General features: G+C 40.4%; 1 protein-coding gene and 1 long non-coding RNA gene across 9 annotated transcripts in view; one reads left to right on the top strand and one right to left on the bottom strand.

The window, feature by feature from the left end:
- LOC127926469 (stonustoxin subunit beta-like) overlaps positions 1–428 on the top strand; it is a 68,063-nt gene extending 67,635 nt beyond the window's left edge. For both annotated transcript variants that reach the window (XM_052511860.1, XM_052511861.1), the window contains one exon: positions 1–428. This exon is cut by the window's left edge. In XM_052511860.1, coding sequence (XP_052367820.1) covers positions 1–275 — 275 coding nt within the window. In that variant the 3' untranslated portion in view covers positions 276–428.
- Positions 429–1,271: 843 nt separating this feature from the next.
- LOC127926470 (uncharacterized) lies at positions 1,272–7,898 on the bottom strand. 7 transcript variants are annotated; one of them, XR_008124193.1, is made up of 7 exons: positions 7,748–7,898; positions 6,478–6,658; positions 4,167–4,362; positions 3,794–3,854; positions 3,663–3,720; positions 3,282–3,352; positions 1,272–1,827 (listed from the first exon to the last, which is right to left on the bottom strand). It is a non-coding gene; the product is annotated as an uncharacterized LOC127926470 (long non-coding RNA). The 7 variants fall into 7 exon arrangements; XR_008124197.1 differs by having other exon boundaries at positions 3,663–3,709; XR_008124192.1 differs by having other exon boundaries at positions 3,663–3,854.
- Between the last annotated feature and the right edge of the window lie 15,936 nt (positions 7,899–23,834).

Genomic DNA, 23,834 nt, shown 5'->3' with positions numbered 1-23,834 from the left:
GTTGTCTTGGATGGAATGACAAGTCCTGGAGTCTGTTCTGCTCTGACAACAGTTACTCTGCCTGGAACAATAGTAATCCCACTACCATAGACGTCCCCTCCTCCAGCTCCCACAGAGTAGGAGTGTATCTGGACTGGCCAGCCGGCACTCTGTCCTTCTATAGAGCCTCCTCTGACACACTGACCCACCTGATCACATTCACCTCCACATTCACTGAGCCCCTCTATCCAGGGATTTGGGTTTGGGATGAAGGCGACTCAGTGTCCCTGAAATAATAACGCGACACGATGGACACACACACACTAGACACACACACACTAGACACACACTAGACACACACACACTAGCCACACACACACTAGACACACACTAGACACACACACACACTAGACACACACACACTAGACACACACACACTAGACACACACTGACACACACACACACACTAGACACACACACACTAGACACACACACACACTAGACACACACTAGACACACACACACTGGACACACACTAGACACACACACACTGGACACACACTAGACACACACACACTGGACACACACTAGACACACACACACTGGACACATACTAGACACACACACACACTAGACACACACACACACTGGACACACACTAGACACACAAACACTAGACACACACACACTCTGGACACACACTAGACACACACACACTAGACACGCACACACTGGACACACACTAGACACACACACACTGGACACACACTAGACACACACACACTAGACACACACTGGACACACACACACACTAGACACACACACACACTCTGGACACACACTAGCCATACACACACTGGACACACACACACACGCTAGACACACACACACACACTGGACACACACTAGACACACACACACTGGACACACACTAGACACACACACACACACACACTGGACACACACTAGACACACACACACACACTAGACACGCACACACTGGACACACACTAGATACACACACACTGGACACACACTAGACACACACACACTGGACACACACTAGACACACACACACTAGACACACACTGGACACACACACACACGCTAGACACACACACACACTCTGGACACACACTAGACATACACACACTGGACACACACACACACGCTAGACACACACACACTCTCTGGACACACACTGGACACACACACTGGACGCACACAGACTGGACACACACTAGACACACACACACTCTGGACACACACACTGGACACACACTGGACGCACACACACTGGACACACACTACACACACACACACTAGACGCACACACACACTGGACACACACTAGACACACACACACTCTGGACACACACTAGACACACACACACACACTAGACACACACACACTGGACACACACTAGACACACACACACTGGACACACACTAGACACACACACACTCTGGACACACACTAGACACACACACACACACTAGACACACACACACTGGACACACACTAGACACACACACACACTGGACACACACTAGACACACACACACACTGGACACACACTAGACACACACACTGGACACACACTAGACACACACACACTGGACACACACTAGACACACACACTCTGGACACACACTAGACACACACACACACACTAGACACACACACACTGGACACACACTAGACACACACACACACTGGACACACACTAGACACACACACACACTGGACACACACTAGACACACACACTGGACACACACTAGACACACACACTGGACACACACTAGACACACACACACACTGGACACACACTAGACACACACACACACTGGACACACACAGACACACACACTGAAATACACACACACTAGACACACACACACACTGGACACACACACTCTGGACACACACTAGACACACACACACACACACACACACACACACTGGACACACACTAGACACACACACACTGGACACACACTAGACACACACACACTGGACACACACTAGACACACACACACACTGGACACACACTAGACACACACACACACACAGACACACACACTGGACACACACTAGACACACACACACTGGACACACCAGACACACACACTGGACACACACTAGACACACACACACTCTGGACACACACTAGACACACACACACACACTAGACACACACACACTGGACACACACTAGACACACACACACACTGGACACACACACACACTGGACACACACTAGACACACACACTGGACACACACTAGACACACACACTAGACACACACTAGACACACACTAGACACACACACTGGACACACACTAGACACACACACACACTAGACACACACACAGACACACACTACACACACACACACACACTAGACACACACTAGACACACACACTGGACACACACTAGACACACACACACACTAGACACACACTAGACACACACACTAGACACACACTAGACACACACTAGACACACACTAGACACACACTAGACACACACACTAGACACACACACACACACACACTACACACACTAGACACACACTAGACACACACTAGACACACACACTAGACACACACTAGACACACACACTAGACACACACACACTGAACACACACTAGACACACACACACTCTGGACACACACTAGACACACACACACACACTGACACACACACACTGGACACACACTAGACACACACACACTGGACACACACTAGACACACACACACTGGACACACACTGGACACACACTAGACACACACACACACACTAGACACACACACTGGACACACACTAGACACACACACACTGGACACACACTAGACACACACACTAGACACACACTAGACACACACACTGGACACACACACTAGACACACACACAGACACACACACTACACACACATACTAGACACACACACTAGACACACACTAGACACACACACTGGACACACACTAGACACACACACACACACTAGACACACACTAGACACACACACTGGACACACACTAGACACACTGGACACACACACACACTAGACACACACACTGGACACACACTGGACACACACTGGACACACACACTGGACACACACACTAGACACACACTAGACACACACACTAGACACACACACTGGACACACACTAGACACACACACTAGACACACACTAGACACACACACTAGACACACACACTGGACACACACTAGACACACACACTAGACACACACACTAGACACACACTAGACACACACACTAGACACCTGGACACACACTAGACACACACACTGGACACACACTAGACACACACTAGACACACACTAGACACACACAACTGGACACACTCTGGACACACACAACTGGACACACACTGACACACACACACTGGACACACACTAGACACACACTAGACACACTGGACACACACTAGACACACACAACTGGACACACACTGACACACACACACTGGACACACACTAGACACACACACACTGGACACACTCTGGACACACACTAGACACACACACACACACACAGACACACACACTCTGGACACACACTAGACACACACACACACTGGACACACACCAGACACACACACTGGACACACACACACACACTGGACACACACTAGACACACACACTAGACACACACTAGACACACACACTAGACACACACTAGACACACACACTAGACACACACTGGACACACACTAGACACACACTAGACACCTGGACACACACACTGGACACACACTAGACACACACTAGACACCTGGACACACACACTAGACACACACTAGACACACACACTAGACACACACTAGACACACACACTAGACACACACTAGACACACACACACACACTAGACACACACTGGACACACACACTAGACACACACACTAGACACACACACTAGACACACACTAGACACACACACTAGACACACACTAGACACACACACTAGACACACACACTGGACACACACACTAGACACACACACTAGACACACACACTAGACACACACTGGACACACACACTAGACACACACTAGACACACACACTAGACACACACTAGACACACACACTAGACACACACTAGACACACACACTAGACACACACTAGACACACACACTGGACACACACTGACACACACACTAGACACACACTAGACACACACACTAGACACACACTGGACACACACACTAGACACACACTAGACACACACTAGACACACACACTGGACACACACTAGACACACACACTGGACACACACACTGGACACACACACTGGACACACACACTGGACACACACACTGGACACACACACTAGACACACACACTGGACACACTAGACACACACACTAGACACACACACTGGACACACACTAGACACACACACTGGACACACACTACACACACTGGACACACACACTGGACACACACACTGGACACACACACTAGACACACACTGGACACACACACACTAGACACACACACAAAGGACACACACTAGACACACACACACACACACTAGACACACACACACACACACACACACACTAGACACACACACACACGACACACACACTAGACACACACACTAGACACACACACTAGACACACACACTGGACACACACACACACACACTAGACACACACACTAGACACACACTAGACACACACACTGGACACACACACTAGACACACACACTGGACACACACTAGACACACACACTAGACACACACACACACTAGACACACACACTGGACACACAGACACACACACTGGACACACACAGACACACACACACTAGACACACACTAGACACACACTAGACACACACTGGACACACACTAGACACACACACTGGACACACACTAGACACACACACTGGACACACACTAGACACACACACACTAGACACACACTGGACACACACACACTAGACACACACACTGGACACACACTAGACACACACACACACACACACACACACACACACACACACACACTGGTCACACACTAGACACACACACACAGGACACACACTATACACACACACACACACACACTAAACACACACACACACACTGGACACACACTAGACACACACACACTGGACACACACTAGACACACACACACTGGACACACACTAGACACACACACACACACTAGACACACACACACACACTGGACACACACTAGACACATGCACACTGGACACACACTAGACACACACACTAGACACACACACTGGACACACACACTCTGGACACACACTAGACACACACACACTAGACACACACACTAGACACACACACACTGGACACACACTAGACACACACACTGGACACACACACACTGACACACACACACTGGACACACACTAGACACACACACACTGGACACACACTAGACACACACACTGGACACACACATACTGGACACACACTGGACACACACACACTGGACACACACTGGACACACACTGGACACACACTGGACACACACACTGGACACACACTAGACACACACTACTGGACACACACACACTGGACACACACACTGGACACACACACATACTGGACACACACTGGACACACACACACTGGACACACACTGGACACTACTGGACACACACTGGACACACACACTGGACACACACTACACACATGGACACACACTGGACACACACACTGGACACACACACACTGGACACACACACTGGACACACACACACTGGACACACACACTGGACACACACACTGGACACACACACTGGACACACACACTGGACACACACACTGGACACACATACTGGACACACACACTGGACACACACACTGGACACACACACTGGACACACACACTGGACACACACACTGGACACACACACTAGACACACACTAGACACACACACTGACACACACACTGGACACACACACTAGACACACACACTGGACACACACTGGACACACACACTGGACACACACTAGACACACACACTGGACACACACACTGGACACACACACTGGACACACACACTGGACACACACACTGGACACACACACTGGACACACACTAGACACACACACTGGACACACACACTAGACACACACACTGGACACACACACTGGACACACACACTGGACACACACACTGGACACACACACTGGACACACACTAGACACACACACTAGACACACATACTGGACACACACTGGACACACACTAGACACACACACTGGACACACACTGGACACACACTGGACACACACTAGACACACACACACTGGACACACACTAGACACACACACTAGACACACACTGGACACACACTGGACACACACACTGGACACACACTAGACACACACACTGGACACACACTAGACACACACACTGACACACACACTGGACACACACTAGACACACACTAGACACACACACTGGACACACACACACACTGGACACACACTAGACACACACACTAGACACACACACTAGACACACACACTGGACACACACTAGACACACACTAGACACACACTGGACACACACACTAGACACACACACTGGACACACACTAGACACACACACTAGACACACACACTGGACACACACTAGACACACACACTAGACACACACTAGACACACACACTAGACACACACTAGACACACACACTAGACACACACTGACACACACACTGGACACACACTGGACACACACTAGACACACACACACTCTGGACACACACATACTAGACACACACACTGGACACACACTGGACACACACTAGACACACACACACTCTGGCCACACACACACACTAGACACACACACACTGGACACACACTAGACAGACACACACTGGACACACACTAGACACACACACTGGACACACACACTGGACACACACACTACTGGACACACACACACTGGCCACACACACACACTAGACACACACACACTGGACACACACACTGGACACACACTAGACACACACACTAGACACACACACTGGACACACACTAGACACACACACTGGACACACACTAGACACACACACTAGACACACACACACTGGACACACACTAGACACACACACTAGACACACACACACTGGACACACACTAGACACACACTGGACACACACTAGACACACACACACTAGACACACACACACACTGGACACACACTAGACACACACACACTGGGACACACACTAGACACACACACACACAACTAGACACACACACTCTGGACACACACTGACACACACACTGGACACACACTAGACACACACACACTCTGGACACACACTAGACACACACACACTGGACACACACTAGACTCACACACTGGACACACACTAGACACACACACACTGGACACACACTAGACACACACACACACTGGACACACACTAGACACACACACACACACACACTGGACACACACTAGACTCACACACTGGACACACACTAGACACACACACACACACTGGACACACACTAGACACACACACACTCTGGACACACACTAGACACACACACACTGGACACACACTAGACTCACACACTGGACACACACTAGACACACACACACTGGACACACACACACTGGACACACACACAGACACACACACTGGACACACACACACACACACACAGAGAGAGACACATTGGACACACACTGACACACACTGGACACACACTAGACACACACACACACACACACTGGACACACACTAGACACACACACTAGACACACACACACTGGACACACACTAGACACACACTGGACACACACTAGACACACACACATACGTGTTTATATCACCTAGTGGGGACACCTGTTCTCACACCACATTCTGGGGATTCAACTTTGCTGACATCCTGGAGACAAAACGAAAACATATAAAAATCTAGAAAATGATCTGTAATAAATACACCCCTTCAAATGTAATTGCTTCATTGATATAAAGGTAGATTACATTGTGGGGACTGGGAAGGTGAACAATGTGGGGACCCAAGAGGAAACTCCTTATTTTGTGTCAACAGGAAGTCCCATCTGGGGACCAAGTTCCGACCAACTAGTACCATTTTGGGACAATAGTGTCGGCTGTTGTTTAGGGCACAAGTGGAAGATGGATTCTAATCTAGATCAGTTTGAATGGCCTTTCAGCATATCAGAACCACTAGAGAATGTTGCCAGGTCTTCTCTTTAGCATATCAGAACCCACCTTCCGGTTACTAGTCCAACGCTCTAACCACTAGGCTACCCTGCCGCCAGGGAGAGTGTGATGTCATATCGGTGACATATCGGTGACTGAAGATTCATTCTCCCAACACGTTTAGAAAAAGAGGGACTATGAGCAACTGTAAGCACACAGATGATGTTGGCAGGTGTTCCATAGGGATTATCCCTTTACAATACTAGTTTGCTCTGAGTCTCGCCGCTCTCGAGTAGCACCTACTGAAGAATAGAGTTTAAATATGTGGCTTGGCAGGAAGTGTTAACCCCTCTAATTCCCAGACCACAGGATACACACAAGGACTAATATGTCCATACGAACCATTTTGGTGTTAGTCAGCAATCTGGTGTTAAACTATGTTGACATGAAAAAGTGCTGGAAAAGCATGCAGACATTTCCGAATAGCAGAGACTAAAGAGACAAGTGGAGACAGGAACACCAAATCAGTCAATTTATCTAGGCAGGTTTCTAACCTGATCTTCCTGCCACTGCCTTCCGTATCATCACTGGTATGCTATGATGCTTGCATATACAGGATCCATTAAACTGTCTACTCATATGTCGTACCTGCAGAACTGTCTGTCTGTTGTGTTGTTCTCCTGAAGCTCCTGAAACACTCAGTTAGGCCTCATTTAAACACATGTCCATACATGTTCTATACATGTTATTTTGTTGCTAAACTAAAGTCATGTGTTATAACTGGATACTAAACTAAAGTCATGTGTTATAACTGGATACTAAACTAAAGTCATGTGTTATAACTGGATATTAAACTAAAGTCATGTGTTATAACTGGATATTAAACTAAAGTCATGTGTTATAGCTGGATACTAAACTAAAGTCATGTGTTATAACTGGATACTAAACTAAAATCATGTATTATAACTGGATACTAAATTATTTTTACATTTTAGTAGACACTCTTATCCAGAGCAAATAGGATTCAGTGTTTTGCTCAAGGAACAAACACATCAATAAGATGTATCTGGGCAGGTTTCTTTACTGATCTTCCTGCCATTGCCTCCCGTATCATCTCTAGAGCCAAGGGAAATACATTTATACCACATTCCACTGGTCACTACTGAAATCCTACGACATGCTGTTTGCACATACAGTATCTATTTAACTGTCTGCTCAAAGGGTATTTGTGTGTCATTAATTAATATGTTATGGCTGAAAGTGAGAATTAAAGAGGTTCCTAAAACCATCTGTGCCTTAAATTCTTTCATTCCACATCTACATGTTTACCTTGTGGCTCACACAACCTTCCAGGAGTGTCTTCGGTGAAGTCTGTATCACTCTCTTCCTCTGGCTCAACAAACTCTGAAATACAAGCAATACTGTCTGTTAGCAGGGAGGGAGAAATAGGCAGGTTGGTCAGAAGAAGTCACCATGAGATTGTTACAGTATTTTCACAGCTGGATGAAAAGCCTGAAGTAAACTGCCTGTTACTAAGGCCCAGAAGCTAGGATATGCATATAATTGGTAGATTTGAATAGAAAACACAAGATTTAAAAACTGTTAAAGTAATGTCTGTGAGTATAACAGAACTGATATGGCAGGCGAAAACCTGAGGAAAATCCATCTAGGAAGTGCCATTTTTTTTAAATGGCTGGTTTTCCATTGAATATATATAAAGGGTTATGAACCAGATCGCGATCCCTATGGCTTCCACTAGTTGTGAACAGTCTCTAGACATTGTTTCAGGCTTTTATTCTTAAAAACGAGGGAGAATGACCACTTTCAATGAGTGGACTGTGAAAAGTCCAAGACCTGTTTGACGCGCGTAACCGAGAGCGAACCTTACGTTATTTTTCCTTTATCTTGGCAACGGTATTGTCCGGTTGAAATATTGATTATTTAACTGGATTAACAAGAAGTTTATCTTTAAACTGACGTATAACACGTGTATGTTTTATGCATTTTTATAGAGTATTTCTGTTTTTGAATTTCACACTCTGCAGTTTCCCCCGGATGTTGGCGAAGGCCGGGCGCTAGCGCTAAGCCTTTCCCAAAGAGTTTCAGATACAACTTTATTTACATACCTGTTGGTCTGATGTTGATCTGGTCCAGACCTTTACCCTTGAATTAGTTTAACCTTCCCTGTTGGACTGATGTTGATCTGGTCCAGACCTTTACCCTTGAAGTAGTTTAGCCATCCCTGCTCCATCACCATGAGGACTTTGGTGATTTTTACCAGCTGAAGTGTTCCCTCTGGTAACCTGTAATATTTCCTGTGTATCCGTGTATCGTGTCCCAGGAAATCTGCTAGCTGGTCCATGTCAGTGTCATTTAAGTTGAGTACTGTAGACATCGTGGCAATGTGTTTACGCAACTTGGTGGATACTTGGCAAAGAGACACAGACAGTCTGATCCGCAGAATGATGTTGGATAACCTGGAATGATGAACATGTAGATGTTCTCCTTCAGAATGCCGCAATGTTCACCCATCTGCACAAGCAGCTCCATTGAGCTGATCACCCATCTCCACAAGCAGCTCCATGGATCTGATCACCCATCTGCACAAGCAGATCCATGGATCTGATCACCCATCTCCACAAGCAGCTCCATGGATCTGATCACCCATCTCCACAAGCAGATCCATGGATCTGATCACCCATCTGCACAAGCAGCTCCATGGATCTGATCACCCATCTGCACAAGCAGCTCCATGGATCTGATCACCCATCTCCACAAGCAGCTCCATGGATCTGATCACCCATCTGCACAAGCAGATCCATGGATCTGATCACCCATCTGCACAAGCAGCTCCATGGATCTGATCACCCATCTCCACAAGCAGCTCCATGGATCTGATCACCCATCTGCACAAGCAGATCCATGGATCTGATCACCCATCTCCACAAGCAGCTCCATGGATCTGATCACCCATCTCCACAAGCAGATCCATGGATCTGATCACCCATCTCCACAAGCAGCTCCATTGATCTGATCACCCATCTCCACAAGCAGATCCATGGATTTGATCACCCATCTCCACAAGCAGCTTGGAAAAGAGACCCTGAAAACCGAGAATTGTGACCACACCCACTCCACTGAGTGATTGCTTTGCTTTGCAATGCTTGCAGATAGACACTGATTTCTTCCAACCACTCATGGCTGAATTTGCGATTTCCAACTTGTTGTGTAATCTTTCTGTTCAATGGCCGATGAGCACTGACTCGTATCTATGATTTCTCTTCATATGACAAAGATTAAAACGGATTTGCCAGTAGATTGTCGACGTGATTCATGATGATGACAACTAGCTAAGATTATGAAGGTATTTGTAAGTCGCTCTGGATAAGAGCGTCTGCTAAATGACTTAAATGTAAATGTAATGTAATGTATGATGGTGACATGATCAGTCCAATCAAAGCTACTGTAGATATAACGTGATTTGATGTCATTTTATCTATGGCCAATGACCTTGAGCCTTCTTGGATGGGCAATTCTAATTTAACTATGGCAGCACCCAAGGAGCTTGAATTTTTCTGGCTCCACTCTTAGATTTGGCAGTGACATAGTGTGACCATGAGTGACAATACACTGAGCCAATCACAGCGCAACTAGAGAACATGACCAACCCCTACACTCCATATTTCCCCCTGGCTGCCCCACCACTACAGAACATTACCAACCCCTACACTCCATATTTCCACTTGCTGCCCCACCACTACAGAACATTACCAACCCCTACACTCCATATTTCCACTGGCTGCCCCCCACTACAGAACATGACCAACCCCTACACTCCATATTTCCACTGGCTGCCCCCCACTACAGAACATTACCAACCCCTACACTCCATATTTCCACTGGCTGCCCCCCACTACAGAACATTACCAACCCCTACACTCCATATTTCCACTGGCTGCCCCCCACTACAGAACATGACCAACCCCTACACTCCATATTTCCACTGGCTGCCCCCCCACTACAGAACATGACCAACCCCTACACTCCATATTTCTACTGGCTGCCCCACCACTACTGAACATTACCAACCCCTACACTCCATATTTCTACTGGCTGCCCCACCACTACAGAACATTACCAACCCCTACACTCCATATTTCTACTGGCTGCCCCACCACTACTGAACATTACCAACCCCTACACTCCATATTTCTACTGGCTGCCCCACCACTACAGAACATTACCAACCCCTACACTCCATATTTCCACTGGCTGCCCCACCACTACAGAACATGACCAACCCCTACACTCCATATTTCCACTGGCTGCCCCACCACTACAGAACATGACCAACCCCTACACTCCATATTTCCCCCTGGCTGCCCCACCACTACAGAACATTACCAACCCCTACACTCCATATGTCTACTGGCTGCCCCACCACTACAGAACATGACCAACCCCTACACTCCATATTTCCACTGGCTGCCCCACCACTACAGAACATGACCAACCCCTACACTCCATATTTCCACTGGCTGCCCCACCACTACAGAACATGACCAACCCCTACACTCCATATTTCCACTGGCTGCCCCACCACTACAGAACATGACCAACCCCTACACTCCATATTTCCCCATGGCTGCCCCACCACTACTGAACATTACCAACCCCTACACTCCATATGTCCACTTGCTGCCCCACCACTACAGAACATTACCAACCCCTACACTCCATATGTCCACTTGCTGCCCCACCACTACAGAACATTACCAACCCCTACACTCCATATTTCTACTGGCTGCCCCACCACTACAGAACATGACCAACCCCTACACTCCATATTTCTACTGGCTGCCCCACCACTACAGAACATTACCAACCCCTACACTCCATATTTCCACTTGCTGCCCCACCACTACAGAACATTACCAACCCCTACACACCATATTTCCCCCTGGCTGCCCCACCACTACAGAACATTACCAACCCCTACACTCCATATTTCCACTGGCTGCCCCACCACTACAGAACATTACCAACCCCTACACTCCATATTTCCCCTGGCTGCCCCACCACTACTGAACATTACCAACCCCTACACTCCATATTTCCCCTGGCTGCCCCACCACTACAGAACATTACCAACCCCTACACTCCATATTTCCACTGGCTGCCCCACCACTACAGAACATTACCAACCCCTACACTCCATATTTCTACTGGGTGCCCCACCACTACAGAACATTACCAACCCCTACACTCCATATTTCTACTGGCTGCCCCCCCCACTACAGAACATTACCAACCCCTACACTCCATATTTCTACTGGCTGCCCCACCACTACTGAACATTACCAACCCCTACACTCCATATTTCTACTGGCTGCCCCACCACTACTGAACATTACCAACCCCTACACTCCATATTTCCACTGGCTGCCCCACCACTACAGAACATTACCAACCCCTACACTCCATATTTCCACTGGCTGCCCCACCACTACAGAACATTACCAACCCCTACACTCCATATTTCTACTGGCTGCCCCACCACTACAGAACATTACCAACCCCTACACTCCATATTTCCACTGGCTGCCCCACCACTACTGAACATTACCAACCCCTACACTCCATATTTCCACTGGCTGCCCCACCACTACTGAACATTACCAACCCCTACACTCCATATGTCCACTTGCTGCCCCACCACTACAGAAAGCACTGAGCTAGGCTGAAACAGCTGCCTTACTGGAGAAAGCATTAAAGAGACCTGGTTTGTATGGAGGTTTTATGAACTCAATGATGTTTTATTTGTTTGCAAACTGATATGTGATAATGCTAAAATAACATGCAAAACAGGAAACCCCCAAAAATAAAAAAATATATTTGTTTTGTTGCTAGAGATGTGTGACCCCACCTGCCCTGAATGTCGTGTCGCCTCTGTGTGCAGTTCATACTAATTCTTATTTCCATATTGATGTGGTTTATCTCTACCTCAACAGGTATTGTCACTGTATATGACAGTTAATATCTAAAAACAGGGTTTTTATTGAAAGTTCACGGCTTTTTGCAATCCTCTGTTACCCAGCGAAGTAGCACATTCCCACCGTTAGTAAGTCTCAATGCATTGAAGTATACAGGACACTCCCTAACAGGACACTGTGTATTTCTTCCTTCTGTCACTATTTCTACTGTTGATATTTAACTCTGCATTGTTGGAAAATGACCCATAAATCAGCATTTCACTATTAGTCCACACCTCTGGTTTACGAAGTATGTGACAAGTAAAATTTGGTTTGATTTTGACGCAGTGTCCTCTGTGTTGACCTTCAACTGCCATGTGGTGGAGCCAGTAGTCTTCCTCTGAAGGGTGTTTCTGATGGAGGTTTAACTTTCCATCCAAACTGTTCACCAGTCTTCCTCATTAATGTGCAGATAGGTAGAGATGTTTATGAAAACACATTCAGATAGGTAGAGATGTTTATGAAAACACATTAGATAGGTAGAGATGTTTATGAAAACACTATTAGATAGGTAGAGATGTTTATGAAAACACATTCAGATAGGTAGAGATGTTTATGAAAACACTATTAGATAGGTAGAGATGTTTATGAAAACACATTCAGATAGGTAGAGATGTTTATGAAAACACACTTAGATAGGTAGAGATGTTTATGAAAACACATTCAGATAGGTAGAGATGTTTATGAAAACACATTCAGATAGGTAGAGATGTTTATGAAAACACTATTAGATAGGTAGAGATGTTTATGAAAACACACTTAGATAGGTAGAGATGTTTATGAAAACACTATTAGATAGGTAGAGATGTTTATGAAAACACATTCAGATAGGTAGAGATGTTTATGAAAACACATTCAGATAGGTAGAGATGTTTATGAAAACACTATTAGATAGGTAGAGATGTTTATGAAAACACATTCAGATAGGTAGAGATGTTTATGAAAACACTATTAGATAGGTAGAGATGTTTATGAAAACACACTTAGATAGGTAGAGATGTTTATGAAAACACACTTAGATAGGTAGAGATGTTTATGAAAACACTATTAGATAGGTAGAGATGTTTATGAAAACACATTCAGATAGGTAGAGATGTTTATGAAAACACATTCAGATAGGTAGAGATGTTTATGAAAACACAATTAGATAGGTAGAGATGTTTATGAAAACACACTTAGATAGGTAGAGATGTTTATGAAAACACTATTAGATAGGTAGAGATGTTTATGAAAACACTATTAGATAGGTAGAGATGTTTATGAAAACACATTCAGATAGGTAGAGATGTTTATGAAAACACACTTAGATAGGTAGAGATGTTTATGAAAACACACTTAGATAGGTAGAGATGTTTATGAAAACACACTTAGATAGGTAGAGATGTTTATGAAAACACTATTAGATAGGTAGAGATGTTTATGAAAACACTATTAGATAGGTAGAGATGTTTATGAAAACACTATTAGATAGCTAGAGATGTTTATGAAAACACATTCAGATAGGTAGAGATGTTTATGAAAACACTATTAGATAGGTAGAGATGTTTATGAAAACACACTTAGATAGGTAGAGATGTTTATGAAAACACTATTAGATAGGTAGAGATGTTTATGAAAACACTATTAGATAGGTAGAGATGTTTATGAAAACACTATTAGATAGGTAGAGATGTTTATGAAAACACATTCAGATAGGTAGAGATGTTTATGAAAACACACTTAGATAGGTAGAGATGTTTATGAAAACACTATTAGATAGGTAGAGATGTTTATGAAAACACTATTAGATAGGTAGAGATGTTTATGAAAACACTATTAGATAGGTAGAGATGTTTATGAAAACACTATTAGATAGGTAGAGATGTTTATGAAAACACTATTAGATAGGTAGAGATGTTTATGAAAACACATTCAGATAGGTAGAGATGTTTATGAAAACACACTTAGATAGGTAGAGATGTTTATGAAAACACTATTAGATAGGTAGAGATGTTTATGAAAACACTATTAGATAGGTAGAGATGTTTATGAAAACACACTTAGATAGGTAGAGATGTTTATGAAAACACTATTAGATAGGTAGAGATGTTTATGAAAACACACTTAGATAGGTAGAGATGTTTATGAAAACACTATTAGATAGGTAGAGATGTTTATGAAAACACACTTAGATAGCTAGAGATGTTTATGAAAACACTATTAGATAGGTAGAGATGTTTATGAAAACACTATTAGATAGGTAGTAAAACACATTCAGATAGATGTTTATGAAAACACTATTAGATAGGTAGAGATGTTTATGAAAACACTATTAGATAGGTAGAGATGTTTATGAAAACACATTCAGATAGGTAGAGATGTTTATGAAAACACTATTAGATAGGTAGAGATGTTTATGAAAACACTATTAGATAGGTAGAGATGTTTATGAAAGCACTATTAGATAGGTAGAGATGTTTATGAAAACACATTCAGATAGGTAGAGATGTTTATGAAAACACATTCAGATAGGTAGAGATGTTTATGAAAACACTATTAGATAGCTAGAGATGTTTATGAAAACACTATTAGATAGGTAGAGATGTTTATGAAAACACATTCAGATAGGTAGAGATGTTTATGAAAACACTATTAGATAGGTAGAGATGTTTATGAAAACACTATTAGATAGGTAGAGATGTTTATGAAAACACTATTAGATAGCTAGAGATGTTTATGAAAACACACTTAGATAGGTAGAGATGTTTATGAAAACACATTCAGATAGGTAGAGATGTTTATGAAAACACTATTAGATAGGTAGAGATGTTTATGAAAACACACTTAGATAGGTAGAGATGTTTATGAAAACACATTCAGATAGGTAGAGATGTTTATGAAAGCACTATTAGATAGGTAGAGATGTTTATGAAAACACATTCAGATAGGTAGAGATGTTTATGAAAACACTATTAGATAGGTAGAGATGTTTATGAAAACACTATTAGATAGGTAGAGATGTTTATGAAAACACTATTAGATAGGTAGAGATGTTTATGAAAACACTATTAGATAGGTAGAGATGTTTATGAAAACACTATTAGATAGCTAGAGATGTTTATGAAAACACTATTAGATAGGTAGAGATGTTTATGAAAACACATTCAGATAGGTAGAGATGTTTATGAAAACACTATTAGATAGGTAGAGATGTTTATGAAAACACATTCAGATAGGTAGAGATGTTTATGAAAACACATTTAGATAGGTAGAGATGTTTATGAAAACACACTTAGATAGGTAGAGATGTTTATGAAAACACTATTAGATAGGTAGAGATGTTTATGAAAACACTATTAGATAGGTAGAGATGTTTATGAAAACACTATTAGATAGGTAGAGATGTTTATGAAAACACTATTAGATAGGTAGAGATGTTTATGAAAACACTTAGATAGGTAGAGATGTTTATGAAAACACATTCAGATAGCCAGAGATGTTTATGAAAACACTATTAGATAGCTAGAGATGTTTATGAAAACACTATTAGATAGGTAGAGATGTTTATGAAAACACTATTAGATAGGTAGAGATGTTTATGAAAACACTATTAGATAGCTAGAGATGTTTATGAAAACACTATTAGATAGGTAGAGATGTTTATGAAAACACTATTAGATAGCTAGAGATGTTTATGAAAACACTATTAGATAGGTAGAGATGTTTATGAAAACACTATTAGATAGGTAGAGATGTTTATGAAAACACTATTAGATAGGTAGAGATGTTTATGAAAACACATTCAGATAGGTAGAGATGTTTATGAAAACACTATTAGATAGCTAGAGATGTTTATGAAAACACTATTAGATAGGTAGAGATGTTTATGAAAACACATTCAGATAGGTAGAGATGTTTATGAAAACACTATTAGATAGGTAGAGATGTTTATGAAAACACACTTAGATAGGTAGAGATGTTTATGAAAACACTATTAGATAGGTAGAGATGTTTATGAAAACACACTTAGATAGGTAGAGATGTTTATGAAAACACATTCAGATAGGTAGAGATGTTTATGAAAACACTATTAGATAGGTAGAGATGTTTATGAAAACACTATTAGATAGGTAGAGATGTTTATGAAAACACACTTAGATAGGTAGAGATGTTTATGAAAACACATTCAGATAGGTAGAGATGTTTATGAAAACACACTTAGATAGGTAGAGATGTTTATGAAAACACTATTAGATAGGTAGAGATGTTTATGAAAACACTATTAGATAGGTAGAGATGTTTATGAAAACACTATTAGATAGGTAGAGATGTTTATGAAAACACTATTAGATAGGTAGAGATGTTTATGAAAACACACTTAGATAGGTAGAGATGTTTATGAAAACACTATTAGATAGGTAGAGATGTTTATGAAAACACTATTAGATAGGTAGAGATGTTTATGAAAACACTATTAGATAGGTAGAGATGTTTATGAAAACACTATTAGATAGGTAGAGATGTTTATGAAAACACTATTAGATAGGTAGAGATGTTTATGAAAACACTATTAGATAGGTAGAGATGTTTATGAAAACACATTCAGATAGGTAGAGATGTTTATGAAAACACATTCAGATAGGTAGAGATGTTTATGAAAACACACTTAGATAGGTAGAGATGTTTATGAAAACACTATTAGATAGGTAGAGATGTTTATGAAAACACATTCAGATAGGTAGAGATGTTTATGAAAACACACTTAGATAGGTAGAGATGTTTATGAAAACACACTTAGATAGGTAGAGATGTTTATGAAAACACACTTAGATAGGTAGAGATGTTTATGAAAACACTATTAGATAGGTAGAGATGTTTATGAAAACACTATTAGATAGGTAGAGATGTTTATTAAAACACATTCAGATAGGTAGAGATGTTTATGAAAACACACTTAGATAGGTAGAGATGTTTATGAAAACACTATTAGATAGGTAGAGATGTTTATGAAAACACACTTAGATAGGTAGAGATGTTTATGAAAACACTATTAGATAGGTAGAGATGTTTATGAAAACACTATTAGATAGGTAGAGATGTTTATGAAAACACTATTAGATAGGTAGAGATGTTTATGAAAACACATTCAGATAGGTAGAGATGTTTATGAAAACACATTCAGATAGGTAGAGATGTTTATGAAAACACACTTAGATAGGTAGAGATGTTTATGAAAACACTATTAGATAGGTAGAGATGTTTATGAAAACACTATTAGATAGGTAGAGATGTTTATGAAAACACTATTAGATAGGTAGAGATGTTTATGAAAACACATTCAGATAGGTAGAGATGTTTATGAAAACACACTTAGATAGGTAGAGATGTTTATGAAAACACTATTAGATAGGTAGAGATGTTTATGAAAACACTATTAGATAGGTAGAGATGTTTATGAAAACACTATTAGATAGGTAGAGATGTTTATGAAAACACTATTAGATAGGTAGAGATGTTTATGAAAACACTATTAGATAGGTAGAGATGTTTATGAAAACACATTCAGATAGGTAGAGATGTTTATGAAAACACACTTAGATAGGTAGAGATGTTTATGAAAACACTATTAGATAGGTAGAGATGTTTATGAAAACACACTTAGATAGGTAGAGATGTTTATGAAAACACTATTAGATAGGTAGAGATGTTTATGAAAACACTATCAGATAGGTAGAGATGTTTATGAAAACACTATTAGATAGGTAGAGATGTTTATGAAAACACACTTAGATAGGTAGAGATGTTTATGAAAACACTATCAGATAGGTAGAGATGTTTATGAAAACACACTTAGATAGGTAGAGATGTTTATGAAAACACTATTAGATAGGTAGAGATGTTTATGAAAACACACTTAGATAGGTAGAGATGTTTATGAAAACACTATTAGATAGGTAGAGATGTTTATGAAAACACACTTAGATAGCTAGAGATGTTTATGAAAACACTATTAGATAGGTAGAGATGTTTATGAAAACACTATTAGATAGGTAGAGATGTTTATGAAAACACATTCAGATAGGTAGAGATGTTTATGAAAACACTATTAGATAGCTAGAGATGTTTATGAAAACACTATTAGATAGGTAGAGATGTTTATGAAAACACATTCAGATAGGTAGAGATGTTTATGAAAACACTATTAGATAGGTAGAGATGTTTATGATAACACATTCAGATAGGTAGAGATGTTTATGAAAACACTATTAGATAGCTAGAGATGTTTATGAAAACACTATTAGATAGGTAGAGATGTTTATGAAAACACTATTAGATAGGTAGAGATGTTTATGAAAACACTATTAGATAGGTAGAGATGTTTATGAAAACACACTTAGATAGGTAGAGATGTTTATGAAAACACTATTAGATAGGTAGAGATGTTTATGAAAACACATTTAGATAGGTAGAGATGTTTATGAAAACACACTTAGATAGGTAGAGATGTTTATGAAAACACATTCAGATAGGTAGAGATGTTTATGAAAACACTATTAGATAGGTAGAGATGTTTATGAAAACACACTTAGATAGGTAGAGATGTTTATGAAAACACACTTAGATAGGTAGAGATGTTTATGAAAACACTATTAGATAGGTAGAGATGTTTATGAAAACACATTCAGATAGGTAGAGATGTTTATGAAAACACTATTAGATAGGTAGAGATGTTTATGAAAACACTATTAGATAGGTAGAGATGTTTATGAAAACACTATTAGATAGGTAGAGATGTTTATGAAAACACTATCAGATAGGTAGAGATGTTTATGAAAACACACTTAGATAGGTAGAGATGTTTATGAAAACACTATTAGATAGGTAGAGATGTTTATGAAAACACACTTAGATAGCTAGAGATGTTTATGAAAACACTATTAGATAGGTAGAGATGTTTATGAAAACACTATTAGATAGGTAGAGATGTTTATGAAAACACTATTAGATAGGTAGAGATGTTTATGAAAACACTATTAGATAGGTAGAGATGTTTATGAAAACACATTCAGATAGGTAGAGATGTTTATGAAAACACTATTAGATAGCTAGAGATGTTTATGAAAACACTATTAGATAGGTAGAGATGTTTATGAAAACACATTCAGATAGGTAGAGATGTTTATGAAAACACTATTAGATAGGTAGAGATGTTTATGATAACACATTCAGATAGGTAGAGATGTTTATGAAAACACTTTTAGATAGGTAGAGATGTTTATGAAAACACTATTAGATAGGTAGAGATGTTTATGAAAACACTATTAGATAGGTAGAGATGTTTATGAAAACACTATTAGATAGCTAGAGATGTTTATGAAAACACATTCAGATAGGTAGAGATGTTTATGAAAACACTATTAGATAGGTAGAGATGTTTATGAAAACACACTTAGATAGGTAGAGATGTTTATGAAAACACTATTAGATAGGTAGAGATGTTTATGAAAACACATTCAGATAGGTAGAGATGTTTATGAAAACACTATTAGATAGGTAGAGATGTTTATGAAAACACACTTAGATAGGTAGAGATGTTTATGAAAACACACTTAGATAGGTAGAGATGTTTATGAAAACACTATTAGATAGGTAGAGATGTTTATGAAAACACATTCAGATAGGTAGAGATGTTTATGAAAACACTATTAGATAGGTAGAGATGTTTATGAAAACACACTTAGATAGGTAGAGATGTTTATGAAAACACTATTAGATAGGTAGAGATGTTTATGAAAACACTATTAGATAGGTAGAGATGTTTATGAAAACACTATTAGATAGCTAGAGATGTTTATGAAAACACTATTAGATAGGTAGAGATGTTTATGAAAACACATTCAGATAGGTAGAGATGTTTATGAAAACACTATTAGATAGGTAGAGATGTTTATGAAAACACATTCAGATAGGTAGAGATGTTTATGAAAACACTATTAGATAGGTAGAGATGTTTATGAAAACACACTTAGATAGGTAGAGATGTTTATGAAAACACTATTAGATAGGTAGAGATGTTTATGAAAACACTATTAGATAGGTAGAGATGTTTATGAAAACACTATTAGATAGGTAGAGATGTTTATGAAAACACTATTAGATAGGTAGAGATGTTTATGAAAACACTTAGATAGGTAGAGATGTTTATGAAAACACTATTAGATAGGTAGAGATGTTTATGAAAACACTATTAGATAGCTAGAGATGTTTATGAAAACACTATTAGATAGGTAGAGATGTTTATGAAAACACTATTAGATAGGTAGAGATGTTTATGAAAACACTATTAGATAGCTAGAGATGTTTATGAAAACACTATTAGATAGGTAGAGATGTTTATGAAAACACTATTAGATAGCTAGAGATGTTTATGAAAACACTATTAGATAGCTAGAGATGTTTATGAAAACACTATTAGATAGGTAGAGATGTTTATGAAAACACTATTAGATAGGTAGAGATGTTTATGAAAACACATTCAGATAGGTAGAGATGTTTATGAAAACACAATCAGATAGGTAGAGATGTTTATGAAAACACTATTAGATAGGTAGAGATGTTTATGAAAACACACTCAGATAGGTAGAGATGTTTATGAAAACACTATTAGATAGGTAGAGATGTTTATGAAAACACTATTAGATAGGTAGAGATGTTTATGAAAACACTATTAGATAGGTAGAGATGTTTATGAAAACACACTTAGATAGGTAGAGATGTTTATGAAAACACATTCAGATAGGTAGAGATGTTTATGAAAACACTATTAGATAGGTAGAGATGTTTATGAAAACACTATTAGATAGGTAGAGATGTTTATGAAAACACACTTAGATAGGTAGAGATGTTTATGAAAACACATTCAGATAGGTAGAGATGTTTATGAAAACACACTTAGATAGGTAGAGATGTTTATGAAAACACTATTAGATAGGTAGAGATGTTTATGAAAACACTATTAGATAGGTAGAGATGTTTATGAAAACACTATTAGATAGCTAGAGATGTTTATGAAAACACTATTAGATAGGTAGAGATGTTTATGAAAACACATTCAGATAGGTAGAGATGTTTATGAAAACACTATTAGATAGGTAGAGATGTTTATGAAAACACTATTAGATAGGTAGAGATGTTTATGAAAACACTATTAGATAGCTAGAGATGTTTATGAAAACACTATTAGATAGGTAGAGATGTTTATGAAAACACTATTAGATAGCTAGAGATGTTTATGAAAACACTATTAGATAGGTAGAGATGTTTATGAAAACACATTAGATAGGTAGAGATGTTTATGAAAACACTATTAGATAGGTAGAGATGTTTATGAAAACACATTCAGATAGGTAGAGATGTTTATGAAAACACTATTAGATAGGTAGAGATGTTTATGAAAACACTATTAGATAGGTAGAGATGTTTATGAAAACACTATTAGATAGGTAGAGATGTTTATGAAAACACTATTAGATAGGTAGAGATGTTTATGAAAACACTATTAGATAGGTAGAGATGTTTATGAAAACACTATTAGATAGGTAGAGATGTTTATGAAAACACACT

The sequence above is a fragment of the Oncorhynchus keta genome, unplaced genomic scaffold, assembly GCF_023373465.1.
Source record: "Oncorhynchus keta strain PuntledgeMale-10-30-2019 unplaced genomic scaffold, Oket_V2 Un_contig_762_pilon_pilon, whole genome shotgun sequence".
In the NCBI taxonomy this organism is placed as follows: domain Eukaryota; kingdom Metazoa; phylum Chordata; class Actinopteri; order Salmoniformes; family Salmonidae; genus Oncorhynchus; species Oncorhynchus keta.
This window is presented reverse-complemented; position numbering and strand designations above follow the sequence as displayed.